Source organism: Diadema antillarum, unplaced genomic scaffold (assembly GCF_040938485.1).
Source record: "Diadema antillarum isolate AM-2024a unplaced genomic scaffold, OU_Dant_1.0 seq00001184_RagTag, whole genome shotgun sequence".
Taxonomy (NCBI): Eukaryota; Metazoa; Echinodermata; class Echinoidea; order Diadematoida; family Diadematidae; genus Diadema; species Diadema antillarum.
Window position 1 is genome coordinate 140046 of NW_027271984.1, and position 17229 is coordinate 157274.

Genomic DNA, 17229 nt, shown 5'->3' on the forward strand with positions numbered 1-17229 from the left:
GTAGATCTAGAAGTAGGTCTAGACTTTGTCTATTTCCGAAAAGTGATTTTGTATAAAAACACAGAAAAATAATCAAATTACGGTTTCTCAACTTGAAATGAAGTTTTGATTTTGGAATCACTGTGGTCCACGTAGCAGATCAGAGTCAAAAGTAAAAGCACAGCCGTAGGTAAGGCCGCAATACATGCAACTAACTGGTTAGCTAGGTAAAGTAGCTGCGCGTACACGTTGACGTTGCAGTACTGCCCCCGGCAGCGCAGCCGGCCAGAAAAGCTGCAGCACGTAGTTTGCTGGCGCTTTGCTAGTGTGAGCGGCGGCCGTGCATTAGTAGCCCCCCGCGAAGCCGTGCTATAGTACCTTCGAGCCGTGCAATAGGCCCATGCCACGGGCCTATTGCACGGCTGTCACTCTCAATGAGTTTGATAGGTATTTTCTATTGAATGTCATGTGACATGTTCTTGGCCAATCACAATTCGACATCATTCTAAGGTGTTGTATAAACGTTACTGTGGGCAAGCGCGTAACGTACGTTACATCCCACGTCCCGTGATAGGTAGGCGCGGGTACTAGTATGCGGTGCGCGAACTGCGCGCTAGAGCTATGCGCTTAATACACTAGTGATTTGTTTTTTGCCTCTTATAAGCAACGCGTCATTTGACGTCATCGAACCTCGTGTAGTGGTTGTCGATTGTCGTCATTTGTTTTTTTGTTTTAGTTTTTTTTATTTTGTTTTGTTGTGATGTTTTTTGCTGGAGTTCGGCTACCCGCTCTTTGCTTTTACGATGACCCAGGCTCGAACAGGAGTCCGTCCTTGTCCCTCCCCCCCCCCCCCAAAAAAAAAAAAGAAGAAGAAGAAGAAGAAGAAACAACAACAACAAACCAAAACAAAACAAAAAGTAGTCTTTTTCGTGAAGACATATTGCGATGGCATCGTTCCATGCAGTTACCAACAAACTCAAATGTTTTTCAAATATAACTTCTAAGTGTTATAAGCGTTGATATTCAAAATGTATATAGGCCTATGTATTTAATTCGCCTCGACGCGTGAAGGCTGACAAAAGTCAGTGGTGCGGTGGAACCCTCATTGATGATCAGTGGGTCTTGTCGGCTGCCCATTGCTTCCATACGTAAGTTCGACTAGTAACATGTCCTATCATGAAGATACATTGTATGGATGATTTGATTTGATTTCTTGGTTTCTGCGTCATCAATATGTATGTATACTGTACTTGCGCGTGTACGATATCTACAAAGTAATTATGTGTCCGTTGGATTTGCAATGTTTAACAAAATTGTGCACGCGATGAAATGAAATTAATGATAGAGCAGGGCTATGGCTTGAGCATAGCTTTTTTTTTTTTTTTTTTTTTGCAGCTCTTGTAACATGATACATTATATAGATGATGACTGGCGGGGGAAGGAACATACCGAATGTTCCAGCCGAAGGGTTTGAAATGCTATTGAGGGAGGTTGAGGGACTTATAGCCTCCCGAAATAGCATTTCAAACCGTGAGGGTGGAACGTTTGGTACATGTTCTCGACAACAAAAGTCATCATCTATTATATTACGGTATTTGGTTTATAGTCAAATACGTCAAATACGTCAACTACAATCACCAGCACAACGCACTCGATTGCTCGCTCGCGCAGAGCCAAATTCACTGTGCGCGCGGTCCTAGGCCTTCTGTCATTTGTTACGTGAAAATGTTTTCCCATGGGAGAACATTACAAGAATGTTCGCCCGTGGGCGAACATAACGAATGTACCTCCATCACGTGACTGTGTTTAGCCAATCACTAACCGGTTTTTGACTAACTCATTTAATACAATATGATATAGAAAAATAGAGGGGAAGAGTGACTTACGTAGAAATAGGATAGAAGGAAGGGAAGAAGGAAAGGAGATTTGACTGCTTTCAAAAGGTTTGGCTATTATTTTGTTCACACAAAAGGTATATGGATTATAGTTCGTCAGACCGTGCCATGTTTTACCCCTTTTTTCAACTAGGTGCAAATAAACAGTTTTGTGTGCAAGGTCATGATGGTCGGTCATATACAGTTCTTGAGTAATCACTGTTAATCATAATGTTATGTATATAGCCTATCGCAAAGAGCATGGTCCGTGCCTGTTACCCGTTGAAGTTGTCCATATCCTAATTAAGTAGAGGACGTGTACTTACAACTGGACCCCATGAGAGACCAGTTAGTGCAGCGGAACATGGGCTATCCGATCGTCTTGTCGGATGGAAACTGATGACGGCGACAAGAATAACAATAACAACGACAACAACATAAAAATCGTGTATAATTTGATTCATCATAGAAAATGACCGAAAGAATGCATGAGAATATAAAATTCTTTGCGATATCGCCTCTTTGAGTGTTAATGTCGATGACTGAAATCCCTATATCTCTTAAAGGGATTGTACAGTAATGGTTGAGACCTAATTTCAGGTTTCTAACATTTTTTGGTGAGATAATGAGAAACCTCTTATAAAATGTGAAAGAGCATGTAATTCTATGAGGAATTCAACGTTTATTTGATGAAAATTGGTTTCGAAATGGCCGAGATATAAAAAAGAACGATTCTAATAAAGTGTGGGACCCACACTTTATTACGATCGCTTTGTTTTACTTTGTTTTTTGATGTTTCAGTCATTCCAAACCCGATCTTCATCAAATAAACTTTGAATTCCTCTTAAAATGGTATGTTCTGTACTATGTCATAAGTGTTTTCTTGGTATCTCGCAAAAAGTTAAAAACCCAATTCTCATCTCCACCAAAACTGTACTATCCCTTTAATACTCTACATAACTATATAATGTAAGGCGTAGAAGTATAAACGACGTGGAATATGCAGAATTTACTCTATTTCTGTGTATTTCATGAGCGCGTCAAAGCAAGCTGGTAACTGGTCGCGGTTACCGGTCCATATCTTGTAAGGAATTGAGGCAAAAGTGAGACGAACGCTGAGAGCGTGAGATTAGACTAACATCTCATGATCGAGGTAAGAAAGAAAAATTCCCTTTTGCTTTAACATTAATCCCAAGAATGGTGCCTTACATACCCAACAGCATCTTTGGCAGTCCTGACGAGAGCGACTATGAGTTTGTGCTGGGTGCTCACCACATCGACAACGAGGGAGAGTACTACCAGAAATTCACGGCATCGAAAATCATTCTCCACGAGAACTACGGGGCCGCGAGCTTTACCAACGACGTGGCTCTTATCAAGCTCAGGCGTTCGGTGACATACAGTGACGGAGTCTCAGTGGCTTGTATGCGAAGCACTCCCCCGGCAGCTGGCACCACCGCCTGGGTTACAGGCTGGGGGGACCAGGAGAGTACGTGTGTTCTCGGTTATGTCGGAAATGGAGGGAACTGCTTAACCCTATAAAGCCCAAGCTATTTTGACCATTCCCAGGCCCGAGGGGGGAGGGGGCACATTGTGCCCCTCCCCCTATACAACTTTGTTATTGTTTCATGTTTCATCGTCATATTTGGCACATGGGTATAGAGCAACTCATACTCAACATGACCGCATACTTGAATTTTTTTTCAAGGTCAAACTAAAGGGCGCTGTTTACCAAAATATAAAGAAATACATAGGAAATATGTTAAAAACATGATTTTCTGTATACTTTCTTTATCCCCAGTATATTATGTCTTATCATAGACCAATATTTTTCATATTTGCCATAAAAGATGTGCAAGTCAAAGCTCATTATTTCTTATGGTTGTAATTTCTCAAGGTCAGCACGTGGGGGTGCTATTCATAACAAAATAAAGAAATACATTATGAGACCTGTGATGTATTGCTTAGCATAGGTACATACATAGTTATCATATTTCATATTCCCATAATATTGGAATTTTAAGTTTGCAGATTGATAATGTGATAAACAAATGATATTAGAGGTATAACTTGGGTGAAGGAATCAAAATGACACAAAATAGAACGGCAATCTTTGGAAAATACTGTTATTTTCAAATATCTATTGTTTTATGCCGTTGTCACAGAAAAACAAAGGAAATAATAGGACAAATATTTCAGGGCCATAATTACTTCACATTTTGCTTCTTCAGCAAATTTCAACCAAGAAACGCCCATTTCATACATTATAATATTGTTAATTGGAATTGGAACAGAAAAATACGCAAAATCTGACTGACATGGTTGCCAGTTTATGGTTGCCATGGCAACCAGCAATATCAAATATAGCTAAATTATATATCAAAATGTTTGGAATAAGATTTTAGGAAAAGTGACCAAATTTGGTTAAAATTGGATTAAGGGCGAAGGAGTGGCGAATGAAAATCTGGTAGGGGTGGCACAACGTGCCCCCCTTGGGCTTTATAGGGTTAAAAGCTTAGCTTGTAGAATGCAGTGCCCTCGTGAGTAGAGAGTACATGTAGTAGTAATAGTCAAACGAAACTATAAAGGAGGAAGAGTTCAAGGGTCAAATGCCAAAGCACATGTGACCACAGCCTATGGACTGTATAGAAAGTGTGTTACATGTAATGAATCAAATAAAATTAGAAACGTTAAAACACTGAAATAAATTTGCATCATCAACGCAATGTGCTTGATCAACGTGATCAAAGAGTTCAATGATTAGGGCGCAGATAATAGGTTGCATGGGGCTTGGACTTAAATTTAATTTCAAACCCACTCGTGCTCTCTTCTTGTTCATTTTCTGGGTTGTTTAAAGTTACATAGAGTAAAATCTATAATGAGAGTAAAATAGCCGTGTCGTCACTAATTGAGGAAACGGAATATGGTGCCTATAAGCCAGGTGACCATGATACTGTTCTTTCATGCCAACTACTTGCAACACTTTTGTGAGAGAAAAGCCTATATCATATACACTGTACTACGGCGATGAAACATTAGCTCCAGAAGAACGTAGGTCCGGACATGCCAGAGTCACTCTTTAAGTCCAAGCTCAAGTGGATATGCGTTATGCAATATACTCCTGCAATGAACCAGGGAGGTGTCCCACCTCCCTGAATGAACCAAGGACAGGTGTTCAAAGTCCGATGAAGAATCTCTCGATACAATAGATAGATAGCCATGTGAATATTCCATCTCAGTCCATAGGCTCTATAGGCCCTATCTATTTTGTTCGCAGTATTTTCCAATGCCAGAGACGAAGACTAAATAGGGCGTATAAGGGAAGTAATGACAAAAAAGGATAACAAGAGAGAGAGAAAGAACGCTAAAACAACAACATCGCATCAATTTTTTTGTTTTCGTATATCTCTTCTTCTCGCACGTAGAAATTGTGGGAGCGAGTAACTACTTACAGCAAGTCGACGTACCCATTGTCTCGGATAGCGCCTGCGATGATGCATACCCAGGTTCAATCGATTCTACCATGATTTGTGCCGGATACTGGGCTGGTGGAAAGGATGCCTGCCAGGTAAGGGCAATTGTGATGGACACACCAAGTTAACCCGATTCATAATGAATTCTGAAATCCCAAATAATCTATAAATTGTTTTGTTCGTCTTTCCTGGTAACTTTGATTCAAGTCCATGTGCGGATCCCTACCCATACTGTATTCAACAGTGACAAGGAAATATATGCACCCAAAATGAGTCATGAAAAGAACTTGAAAGGAATCCATTTTCTAAAGAGTAATTTTCGTTTTTTTTTTTTACATTGTCATTAATACAAGAAAAAGAGTCGTTTACGATATATTGCATCGAACCAATGAAATACCGGAAACAACATTTTGTCACTCCACCTTCGTATCACAACGATACACACTGCACAAGAAGACTGTGTACTCTAAATAAACACTTTCATTTTCACTTTCCCCGCATTTCCACTCTAAGTCCTTTTCTGAACTTCCCACATGGTATACCGCAAACCACTCTCTATGTTAACATTTCGATATAGTATCGTGCTGCATCGCAAAAATTAAAAAAGTGTGATTCTTTTTTTTTTTAGTTCATCGCTTGTGTTTTAGAAGATATAGTACCATGAATTATCTTACGTAAGATAAGAGCATTTTGTTTTCCATCACAATTCAAGGCAACTGCTTGTTTCAGATGCAGAATTCTCCAAATGTTTTTAATTACTGATGGCATGACTGATCCTCAAAATGGCAACACCTTGCTGCACGTTCAGTTTCATGTTTCTCTCATATCGCATTTTGTGTGTGTGTGTGTGTGTGTGTGAAAAATGAGTTTTGATTTTGAACAGGTTTTCTGTAATTTGTTTTTTCATTATGCGAGGAAATCGCAGAATTAATCCAGCATTCTTTTTTTATTCAGCGTAACTAGCGAACTTAGAGATGGGGACTTATAGCAATCAGTTTTTTTTTTTAAGTTTTTCGTCTTTAAAAAAAAAAATCATTATTATCATATTTTTTTTTAAATCATAGCACATTCATGACATGGGAAACACACACACATATACACGTACTGAATTATTATGTAATTTGATTTGCCCGAAAGCGGGACGAAGGTCGACAAACTTTTGACTGTCTTTTTGTTTTGGTTCTTTTCCATTGTGATTTTGTTGTCTTTTTTTGTGCAGGGAGACAGTGGTGGCCCTTTGGTATTCTATGACGAGGGTGACAAGGTATGGTACCTTGGGGGCGTGGTTAGTTGGGGCGAGGGCTGCGCAGATCGTGGGAAATATGGCGTCTACGCAGATGTCTCAAAGTTCCAGGACTGGATCGCCACAAATAAAGTTTGAACTAGGTCCGAGCACGGCACCTCATTGACGCCTTGTTTGAGCAGATGAAAATTGAAACACCATTACAAAATGGTTATTAAACAAAACACCATGATAAAAACGCCACGTATACTTAATTACCAGTTAGACCTTCACTGACAAACAAGAATCCACGTATCACAAGATCGTGATAAAACGCGTCAACTATAATGATGTCCAATAGACGACGTGTGTCGTTCCTTATTGGTTAATTTCATGTTGACAAAATGGAGACACAGTTTTGACGCAGACACAACGCATTGTATCAAGATTTTGACAGCAAAAATCTATTGTCAAGTTTATATAATTGCAATTACACCTGCTCAAAAAAAAGAAGATAAATATGACAAAATAAGGGATGTTTTCAATCCTAACTCTGACAAGTGAGGTATCTTTCGAAAGGCCTGTTCGTGGACTTACTTTGAAATCTATACAAATGGCACTTAACCCCTTATGCGATCAAACATTTCATATTTTATTGTACCAGGCCATAATAATCATCACAAAGAGAATTAATGGTATCGGAAGACAGAATAAACTGCTGAAGGCAAGTAATACATGATTAAGTCTTTGTCATTTTTTTTTTTTATCCCGCCGATGGAATCCTCGTACAATTGTGCTGGTTGAGAGAGTATTAACGAATGCGATTGGTTAATGTTCGTGTGTGGCTATGTTTTGGAGCGTTGATCCGATAATGTTCTTACGGGAAGATTTGTGACTGTGGATGTATTTGCGTGAGGTGATGTTCATCGTCTGTCTGTGGAGCGTCATGTGTATCATAATGGAGGAAGAGTATTAAAGAAGGATAATGATTTCAATGCTACGCGCTGTTTTCTTTTTCCTCCTTTCTCTCTGAATATTGTGCAAAATTATTTTCAAGACAAAGCCAAAAGCTGTATAAAATATTGGTGACCTCTCTCCTAAAAGAACAATACCCTAGTCATAGGCGTACCCAGGATTTTTTAGAGGGGGGTGTTCAGTGGCGTACCGTGGGTCAAGACATGGGGGGGGGGGGGGGGGGGCGCACCTCAGTGCATGGAAGCAACATCAGAATTGCATAACTGTACAATAAAATGCGAGCGAGCGGAGCGAGCGAGCTTGAAAATTTTGACATTTTTCAGTCCCCAAACTGCCGTTTGTAGCTATATATGATAATATATGTATATGTAATATATATATATATATATATATATATATATATTTGCTTTGGAAATTAAGGGGGTTGCACCGGGTGCAACTGCTGGCAGTTGTTGGCAGTAACATCAGGAGAATGACATAACGATTAAATGCGAGCGAGCGAAGCGAGCGAGCTTGAAATTTTTGACATTTTAAGTCCCCAAACTGCCGTTGGCAGCTATATTTTTTCGCTTTAGAAATTAAGGGGAGGGGGCGCACCGGCCGCAACTGCTGGTAATTACTGGCAGGAACATCAGGAGAATTGCATAACGATTAAATGCGAGCGAGCGAAGCGAGCGAGCTTGAAAATTTTGACATTTTACAGTCCCCAAACTGCCGTTTGCAGCTATATTTTTTCGCCTTAGAAATTAAGGGGAGGGGGCGCACCGGGCGCAACTGCTGGCAATTACTGACAGCAACATCAGGAGAATTGCATAACGATAAAATGCGAGCGAGCGAAGCGAGCGAGCTTGAAAATTTTGACATTTTACAGTCCCAAAACTGCCGTTTGTAGCTATATTTTTTCGCTTTAGAAATTAAGGGGAGGGGGCGCACCGGGCGCAACTGCTGGTAATTACTGACAGCAACATCAGGAGAATTGCATAACGATTAAATGCGAGCGAGCGAAGCGAGCGAGCTTGAAAATTTTGACATTTTACAGTCCCAAAACTGCCGTTTGTAGCTATATTTTTTCGCTTTAGAAATTAAGGGGAGGGGGCGCACCGGGCGCAACTGCTGGCAATTACTGACAGCAACATCAGGAGAATTGCATAACGATTATGCGAGCGAGAGAAGCGAGCGAGCTTGAAAATTTTGACATTTTACAGTCCCAAAACTGCCGTTTGTAGCTATATTTTTTCGCTTTAGAAATTAAGGGGGGGGGGGCGCACCGGGCGAAACTGCTGGCAATTACTGACAGCAACATCAGGAGAATTGCATAACGATTAAATGCGAGCGAGCTTGAAAATTTTGACATTTTACAGTCCCCAAACTGCCGTTTGTAGCTATATTTTTTCGCTTTGGCAATTCGGGGGGGGGGGGGGGCGCACCGGGCGCAACTGCTGGCAATTACTTGCAGTAAAATCAGGAGAATGGCATATAACGGTTAAATGCGAGCGAGCGAAGCGAGCGAACTTGAAATTTTTGACATTTTACAGTCCGAAAACTGCCGTTTGTAGCTATATTTTTTCGCTTTAGAAATTAAGGGGAGGGGGCGCACCAGGCGCAACTGCTGGCAATTACTGACAGCAACATCAGGAGAATTGCATAACGATTAAATGCGAGCGAGCGAAGCGAGCGAGCTTGAAAATTTTGACATGTTACAGTCCCAAAACTGCCGTTTGTAGCTATATTTTTTCGCTTTAGAAATTAAGGGGAGGGGGCGCACCGGGCGCAACTGCTGGCAATTACTGACAGCAACATCAGGAGAATTGCATAACGATTATGCGAGCGAGCGAAGCGAGCGAGCTTGAAAATTTTGACATTTTACAGTCCCAAAACTGCCGTTTGTAGCTATATTTTTTCGCTTTAGAAATTAAGGGGGGGGGGGCGCACCGGGCGAAACTGCTGGCAATTACTGACAGCAACATCAGGAGAATTGCATAACGATTAAATGCGAGCGAGCTTGAAAATTTTGACATTTTACAGTCCCCAAACTGCCGTTTGTAGCTATATTTTTTCGCTTTGGCAATTCGGGGGGGGGGGGGGGGCGCACCGGGCGCAACTGCTGGCAATTACTTGCAGTAACATCAGGAGAATGGCATATAACGGTTAAATGCGAGCGAGCGAAGCGAGCGAACTTGAAATTTTTGACATTTTACAATCCGAAAACTGCCGTTTGTAGCTATATTTTTTCGCTTTAGAAATTAAGGGGAGGGGGCGCACCAGGCGCAACTGCTGGCAATTACTGACAGCAACATCAGGAGAATTGCATAACGATTAAATGCGAGCGAGCGAAGCGAGCGAGCTTGAAAATTTTGACATTTTACAGTCCCAAAACTGCCGTTTGTAGCTATATTTTTTCGCTTTAGAAATTAAGGGGAGGGGGCGCACCGGGCGCAACTGCTGGCAATTACTGACAGCAACATCAGGAGAATTGCATAACGATTATGCGAGCGAGCGAAGCGAGCGAGCTTGAAAATTTTGACATTTTACAGTCCCAAAACTGCCGTTTGTAGCTATATTTTTTCGCTTTAGAAATTAAGGGGAGGGGGCGCACCGGGCGCAACTGCTGGCAATTACTGACAGCAACATCAGGAGAATTGCATAACGATTATGCGAGCGAGCGAAGCGAGCGAGCTTGAAAATTTTGACATTTTACAGTCCCAAAACTGCCGTTTGTAGCTATATTTTTTCGCTTTAGAAATTAAGGGGAGGGGGCGCACCAGGCGCAACTGCTGGCAACTACTGACAGCAACATCAGGCACCGTCAGGAGAATTGCATAACGATTAAATGCAAGCGAGCGAAGCGAGCGAGCTTGAAAATTTTGACATTTTACAGTCCCCAAACTGCCGTTTGCAGCTATATTTTTTCGCTTTGGAAATTCGGGGGGGGGGGGCGCACCAGGCGCAACTGCTGGCAATTACTTGCAGTAACATCAGGAGAATGGCATATAACGGTTAAATGCGAGCGAGCGAAGCGAGCGAGCTTGAAATTTTTGACATTTTACAGTCCCAAAACTGCCGTTTGTAGCTATATTTTTTCGCTTTAGAAATTAAGGGGAGGGGGCGCACCAGGCGCAACTGCTGGCAATTACTGACAGCAACATCAGGAGAATTGCATAACGATTAAATGCGAGCGAGCGAAGCGAGCGAGCTTGAAAATTTTGACATTTTACAGTCCCAAAACTGCCGTTTGAGCTATATTTTTTCGCTTTAGAAATTAAGGGGAGGGGGCGCACCGGGCGCAACTGCTGGCAATTACTGACAGCAACATCAGGAGAATTGCATAACGATTAAATGCGAGCGAGCGAAGCGAGCGAGCTTGAAAATTTTGACATTTTACAGTCCCCAAACTGCCGTTTGTAGCTTTATTTTTCGCTTTGGAAATTCGGGGGGGGGGGGGGGGCGCACCGGGCGCAGCTGCTGGTAATTACTGGCAGTAACATCAGGAGAATGGCATATTATAACGGTTAAATGCGAGCGAGCGAAGCGAGCGAGCTTGAAAATTTTGACATTTTACCGTCCAAAAACTGTCGTTTGTAGCTATATTTTTTTCGCATTGGAGGGAGGGGGCACCCGGTGCGCCCCCTGGATCCGCCACTGGTATAGTCAAGGGTGTCGGTTAATGTTCATGATTGGGGGAGGTATGACCAGCGAGGGGGCGTCGAAGTGACCAAGCGGGAGAAGGATGTCCAAAATCTGCACTTTATATAGAGCATCCCCTAATTTGTTTGTGTTTGTGAGTGTGTGCGTTTCATATAGATGGAAAAGTTAGGAAATGGCCAAGGTCAAGTCTTATTATTGGCAATGCAAGGCATTTTAATATAGACTAGTATGTAAAGCAACACTGCAAAATCAATGATCAAGCTTTGATAGCAAATGTGTACAACCTATCAAACATTGCGCAACATTGCAGCGACTCTTCTTGCCATTCCGATATTCTGAGTACACTGCGCACATCCTGCTTGTATTCAAAATGCCAACCAGGAATCACGCTGAATCACAATCTTTTGTCGTCTCCGGGCTTTTTGAACAATGTTATACCTCTTTAATTATATGGTTAAAAGAAATCTTAGAAAAATATCTTTTTTTCTTGATCATCCTTTCATGTCGATTACCAAGTCCATGTGTTATTACTAATTACATTGAGTATAGCAATGCTACTTCCAGAGCTTCCAGAGCTTGCTGCTTCCAGTAGGCTACTATACTGACTGTACTTGGTAGTCAGTGGCGTATCTAGGGAAAACGGCGCCCGTGGCAAGCGCGAAAATTGCGCCCCTAATTTCTGAAAAAGTGTTCAACCCCAACCCCATCCCGGTAGGGACTTTAAAAGAGTCCTCATGATATGGTTTTTGAAGCACTTGAGAGGGGTCTTTTGAGGGTGATTTAAATGTAATAGGCAACCCTAAATTTTGATATATTTTGGCGAGCGAGCGCAGCAAGCGAGCCGAATTTTTTTTTTTATTTCAGCTTTATACATAACATGGAATTCTTGTCATTTTTGGTTATTAAATCTTCGAATTACAACTCTAATCATAGTGACGGCCTTATAGATAACGATTTGTACCAACAGTGTCCAACCCCATCCCGGTAGAGACTTAAAAAAAGTCCACATGATGTGCTTTTTCAAGCACTTATAGAAGGGGTCATTTGAGGGTGTTTTAAATGTAATAGATATTGAAGAATTTTGGCCAGCGAGTGCAGCGAGCGAGCCGAAAATTTTTGTATTTCAGCTTACAAAACATGGAATTCTTGTCATTTTTGGTTATTAAATCTTCGAATGACAATTCTAATCAAGATGTAGTGACGGTCTTATAGATAACGATTTATACCAACAGTGTTCAACCCCAATCCCATCCCGGTAGGGACTTAAAAAAAGTCCTCATGATATGGTTTTTGAAGCACTTGAGAGGGGTCTTTTGAGGGTGATTTAAATGTAATAGGCAACCCTAAATTTTGATATATTTTGGCGAGCGAGCGCAGCAAGCGAGCCGAATTTTTTTTTTTATTTCAGCTTTATACATAACATGGAATTCTTGTCATTTTTGGTTATTAAATCTTCGAATTACAACTCTAATCATAGTGACGGCCTTATAGATAACGATTTGTACCAACAGTGTCCAACCCCATCCCGGTAGAGACTTAAAAAAAAGTCCACATGATGTGCTTTTTCAAGCACTTATAGAAGGGGTCATTTGAGGGTGTTTTAAATGTAATAGATATTGAAGAATTTTGGCCAGCGAGTGCAGCGAGCGAGCCGAAAATTTTTGTATTTCAGCTTACAAAACATGGAATTCTTGTCATTTTTGGTTATTAAATCTTCGAATGACAATTCTAATCAAGATGTAGTGACGGTCTTATAGATAACGATTTATACCAACAGTGTTCAACCCCAATCCCATCCCGGTAGGGACTTAAAAAAAGTCCCCCTTGATATGCTTTTTCGAGCACTTAAAAGGGTTTTTTTGAGGGTGATATAAAATCTGATAAATTTTGATAAATTTTGGCGAGCGAGCGCAGCGAGCGAGCCGACAATTTTTGTATTTCACCTTAAAAAACATGGAATTCTTGTCATTTTTTGGTTATTAAATCTTACAATTCTAATCAAGATATAGTGACGGCTTCATAGATAACGATTTATGCCAGCAAACTAAGGACTTGGAAAATTACTTACTACGAGTGAGTGAGCCGAAATTTTTATATTTCCACGTCATCATTACGTTTTGTTCTTCTTATTTTTTTTTTGGATAAATTTTGGCGAGCGGGCGCAGCGAGCGAGCCGAAAATTTTTATATTTCAGCGTTACAAAACATGGAATTCATGTTTTGTTTTTATCTTGTTGATTTGGTTTTCTGCCCCCCCCCCCCCCATTCTCCTTCCCCCGTCCGGGCGAGGGTTTTTTTTTTTTTCTTCTTCTTCTTCTTCTTTTTTCTCGTTTTTTTTTTTCACGTGCCCCCTTGCCCCCCCCCCCCCCCCCCCAGATACGCCACTGTTGGTAGTTGATACTACCGACTTAGCATGCAATGTGCCTATAATAGGCTGCAGCGCAGCATGCATTGTACACACATAATATTATGCATCATACACAATTTACGGTACCTCGTACGGTATAATACCGGTAACAAAGAGATTGTAATCTCTTTGACCGGTAAACAGTGAACATTATGCGCAATGTATCTTCGCGATTCGGTCAGAAAGCAAAGCAGGGATCGGGAATGTCTACTGTTTGCGCGTCAGCTTCGCGCGCGGTGCAGTAACGTAGTATTAACACGTACTGTACACGAGTTCTTTAGTGCGTATGATATAATGTAATGTTCTCCATAATGTATCATCATCCACACAAACATTAAAACAAGGAAGAGAGAGAGAGAGAGAGAGAGAGAAAAAATGAACGCAAAAGAAAGGAAAGGCGGAATTCAAAACGGAAATAAAAGCCGTAAAGACAGCTTTTGTTTCATTTGTCAACATCTAAGCATTGCTGAAGAGGGGTGTTGAATAGCTCAAACACATCCCTTTTGCCCAAGGGGGGGTGTTTGAACACCTTAAACACCCCCCTTTTGGCAAAGGGGGGTGTTTGAACACCCAAAACACCCCCCCTCGGTACGCCCTTGTGTGCGACGCACATCATGTACAGGATACATGGTAAGCGTCTAATAGCGTAGCGCTATCATATTTTTGGCTAGCTAGCTTTGAATGCTCAGTACCAGCAGATCCATCGCGCCACTCCGGCCGGCGGCACGGTTGCTGTGTGCGCTGGATGGGACATGGCTTTTTATGTCGATTGAATCGTGAATTCGGAATGGACTGGCAATTGATCAAACCAGGACTTTGAGGTAGGAAATTGAATAAAAGCTTTTCTCTTAAGATTGTCAGTTAATAAAAATGGAAACCATTCTAAAATTTAGAAATAGATCTAGATCTACTATCAACCCTGTCTCGATATTAGAAGTAACGTTAGATTTTACCTACCGTACCACACTAACCTAACTTTTAATAGATCTAACGTTAGTCCTAACGTTACAATAATGTACTCTAGCTATTCGAATAGGTTCTACTAACGTTAGTAGGACCCTACTCCTACTAACTAGTCCTAACGTTAGTCCTACGATCGATCTAGGTTCTCGATCTAACAGTTAGAAACTAGGTTCTATGCCAAATCGACCTCAGGCTCTACCCTCTAGTCCTACATTGAGTTCTTGGTCTAGTCTTCAGGTTATTTTCATCGTAAAGCTTATCTAGACTAACGTATTAGTACAGGTAGTACTAGGTAGTAGTATTGCTACCATTTAGATCTCGAGTCTCTTCTAAGTGTACAAATTGCTACAAACTATAGGCCTAGATCTAGTATGTAGTACGAGGTAGGCGTATCTCGTGTGTACTCGCGTGTGGCCGGCAAGCTAGCTGCTGTATCCAGCCAGCCACTCGTATTGTGCCATTGGCATTGATCCGTGTGCTGGTACCCTTACCAGTCATCGTTAGACTCGATTTAAACTCGAAATAAACCTCCTCCAGGGTAGGTTTAATTTAAACCCAATTTAGACCACAGCTGGACTTAGTAGAATACAAATTAAACCTGGGTTTAAACCTGGGTCTAAACTGGTGGTTTAAACTCAGGTTTAAACCCCCAAAACCCACTTTAGACCCAGGCGTGGGTTTAAACTCGGGTCTAAGTTTTTAGCAGAATACGGGCCCAGGGGTTTATCTACCGATGTGTATCTTTACTTCAGTTGGACTGTGGACTGATGACGAGTCAAAAGTGGCGTCGCAAAATATGATATGCTATACACTGCCTCAACTTGCATGTTACAGCAATATAACCGCCTCGTTTATTGACTTAGGATTTTTATATTTCATTTGAATTTTCTCCCCTCAGTTAAAAGAATTCTGTGCAAAGTGTCTAGTGTTGTTCGAATAGTATAGGTGAAAATAAAGTTCCGTTCTATTGCTCTCTTGTTCTATGTAAATTCAACACAAGTTGGAAATGTTGCTGTGATCTTGTGCTGATATTAAAGTGTTGATTCCGTCGTCCGAGTCCCGATCAAGCGGCTGTGACTGTACAAACACGCGTCACACTCAGTAGTTGATGGATAAAGGTCACAAAACTTTATCTTGCCACGTTGCACCAAGCATCTCCGATTTTTTTTTCTTTGCTGTTAAACGTCATAACCGTATGGAACTTTGCTTCGAGCTGTATCCTTCTTCGATTTAAATATATTAGAGGCGGAGAATATGCGTGTTTTTCCTATACATAACAATTTTCTTCTATTTCAACTTTTGATGATAGAACCTCATCACAGAGCTAGAAAGCTCTTTGAGGGATCTCATCTATTATACTTCCATTAACAAAACGTTAATCCTCTCGTCAACACAATATTGTTTCATCTGCACTCGTGCCGCTTCAACGCCTCCAACATGCCAAATCGGAAATAAGACAAGCATAAGATAAGCATTACAAAATGCGTTTTGAATTACCATCCTTGGAAGATTTATTTTGTACAGATGTGTGGGAATGTGTTTAACCGTACATTATTGTCGATGATAAGCCAACAAAACAATTAACCTTTTCTGCGCCAATGAGTCAAATGTGCAAAAATCTTACACACATTTGTGCATGGACAGGAATGTCGCATACAGAGGGTGAAGGCAAGAATTACTTTGCTAGCTATGCACGTCATTTCCTCGAAGTGAATGATCTGTGATACTATAGGTCTTAATCGCAGCCACAAAAATTCTCAGAGTTTGTCGCTACATCGAAAGCTCGATAGTCACTCACATTTCACGCAACGTTTGTCCATTGCAAACATGACAAAGTGACATGTTTTTGTCGTTGAATGTCACCTTGAATTGATGAAATGCATAAACAAGATTTCCACTGCTTTTCTTTTTTAATTGTTTATCAAATCCTCATCCGCTTCTGTCCAAAACACACAAGTACGAATGATCTTTGCTAGTTTCCTGCTTCCAACAAATCTACAAACGCTCTGATAAATCACAAGGAATAACAGAGTGTGTCTCCTTTATCTCCCATCCATTCTTCCTTCAGGGAACCGCTAACCTTTGACCCCTCGTGCAATCGTTGAAACCGCCCGAAGGGTGCGCCACCTTTCGACGATAGGGAAATATTTGCAATGTAGGGACTAGTCGGCAACTGATTATAACATCGCTCGACACTATGAACAGCTATTTCATTCAAACAAAACTGATGAAGCTGTGGAACATCAAAAGTTGACAAAATTTCACTTCTGTATGTGTTATTGCAGCATCAGCAATTGTAATGATAAGCAGGTGAGGATTCATTATGCTGTCCAAATCATAATTGGTTCTTAAAGGGGAAATCCAGTCCAAATGTAAGTTAGTCTGATATGAAAGAGTAAAATATTACGAGTTCAACAGTAAAATTTTGATTGAAATCGGTCGAAAAATAAGGAAGTTATGACATTTTTAATTTTCGCTAATTTTTCAGGAAACAGTTCTTGAACGGTCAATGTGAATATGCAAATGGCAAAGTGAGCATGTTATACCCTCACAAATTGCAGTTTATTTTGTACATAAAATTTTGAAATTTCAAGTTTTTCGTTTAAATGCAAATATGCCGGAGGCTCATATCCTGATATATCTAACTGATCACTATTCTAAAGTTATTCAACAGGAATAACATCATGTTTTA

The 17229-nt window shown here is 40.9% G+C and overlaps 1 protein-coding gene across 1 annotated transcript; it reads left to right on the forward strand.

Moving 5' to 3' along the window:
• The first annotated feature begins 3050 nt into the window (after positions 1 to 3050).
• Positions 3051 to 6707, forward strand: LOC139744482 (trypsin-1-like). Its single transcript, XM_071654915.1, has 3 exons — positions 3051 to 3342; positions 5279 to 5421; positions 6546 to 6707. The coding sequence occupies exons 1-3, from the start codon at positions 3051 to 3053 to the stop codon at positions 6705 to 6707; spliced, it is 597 nt and encodes a 198-aa protein (XP_071511016.1).
• Positions 6708 to 17229: the final 10522 nt, after the last annotated feature.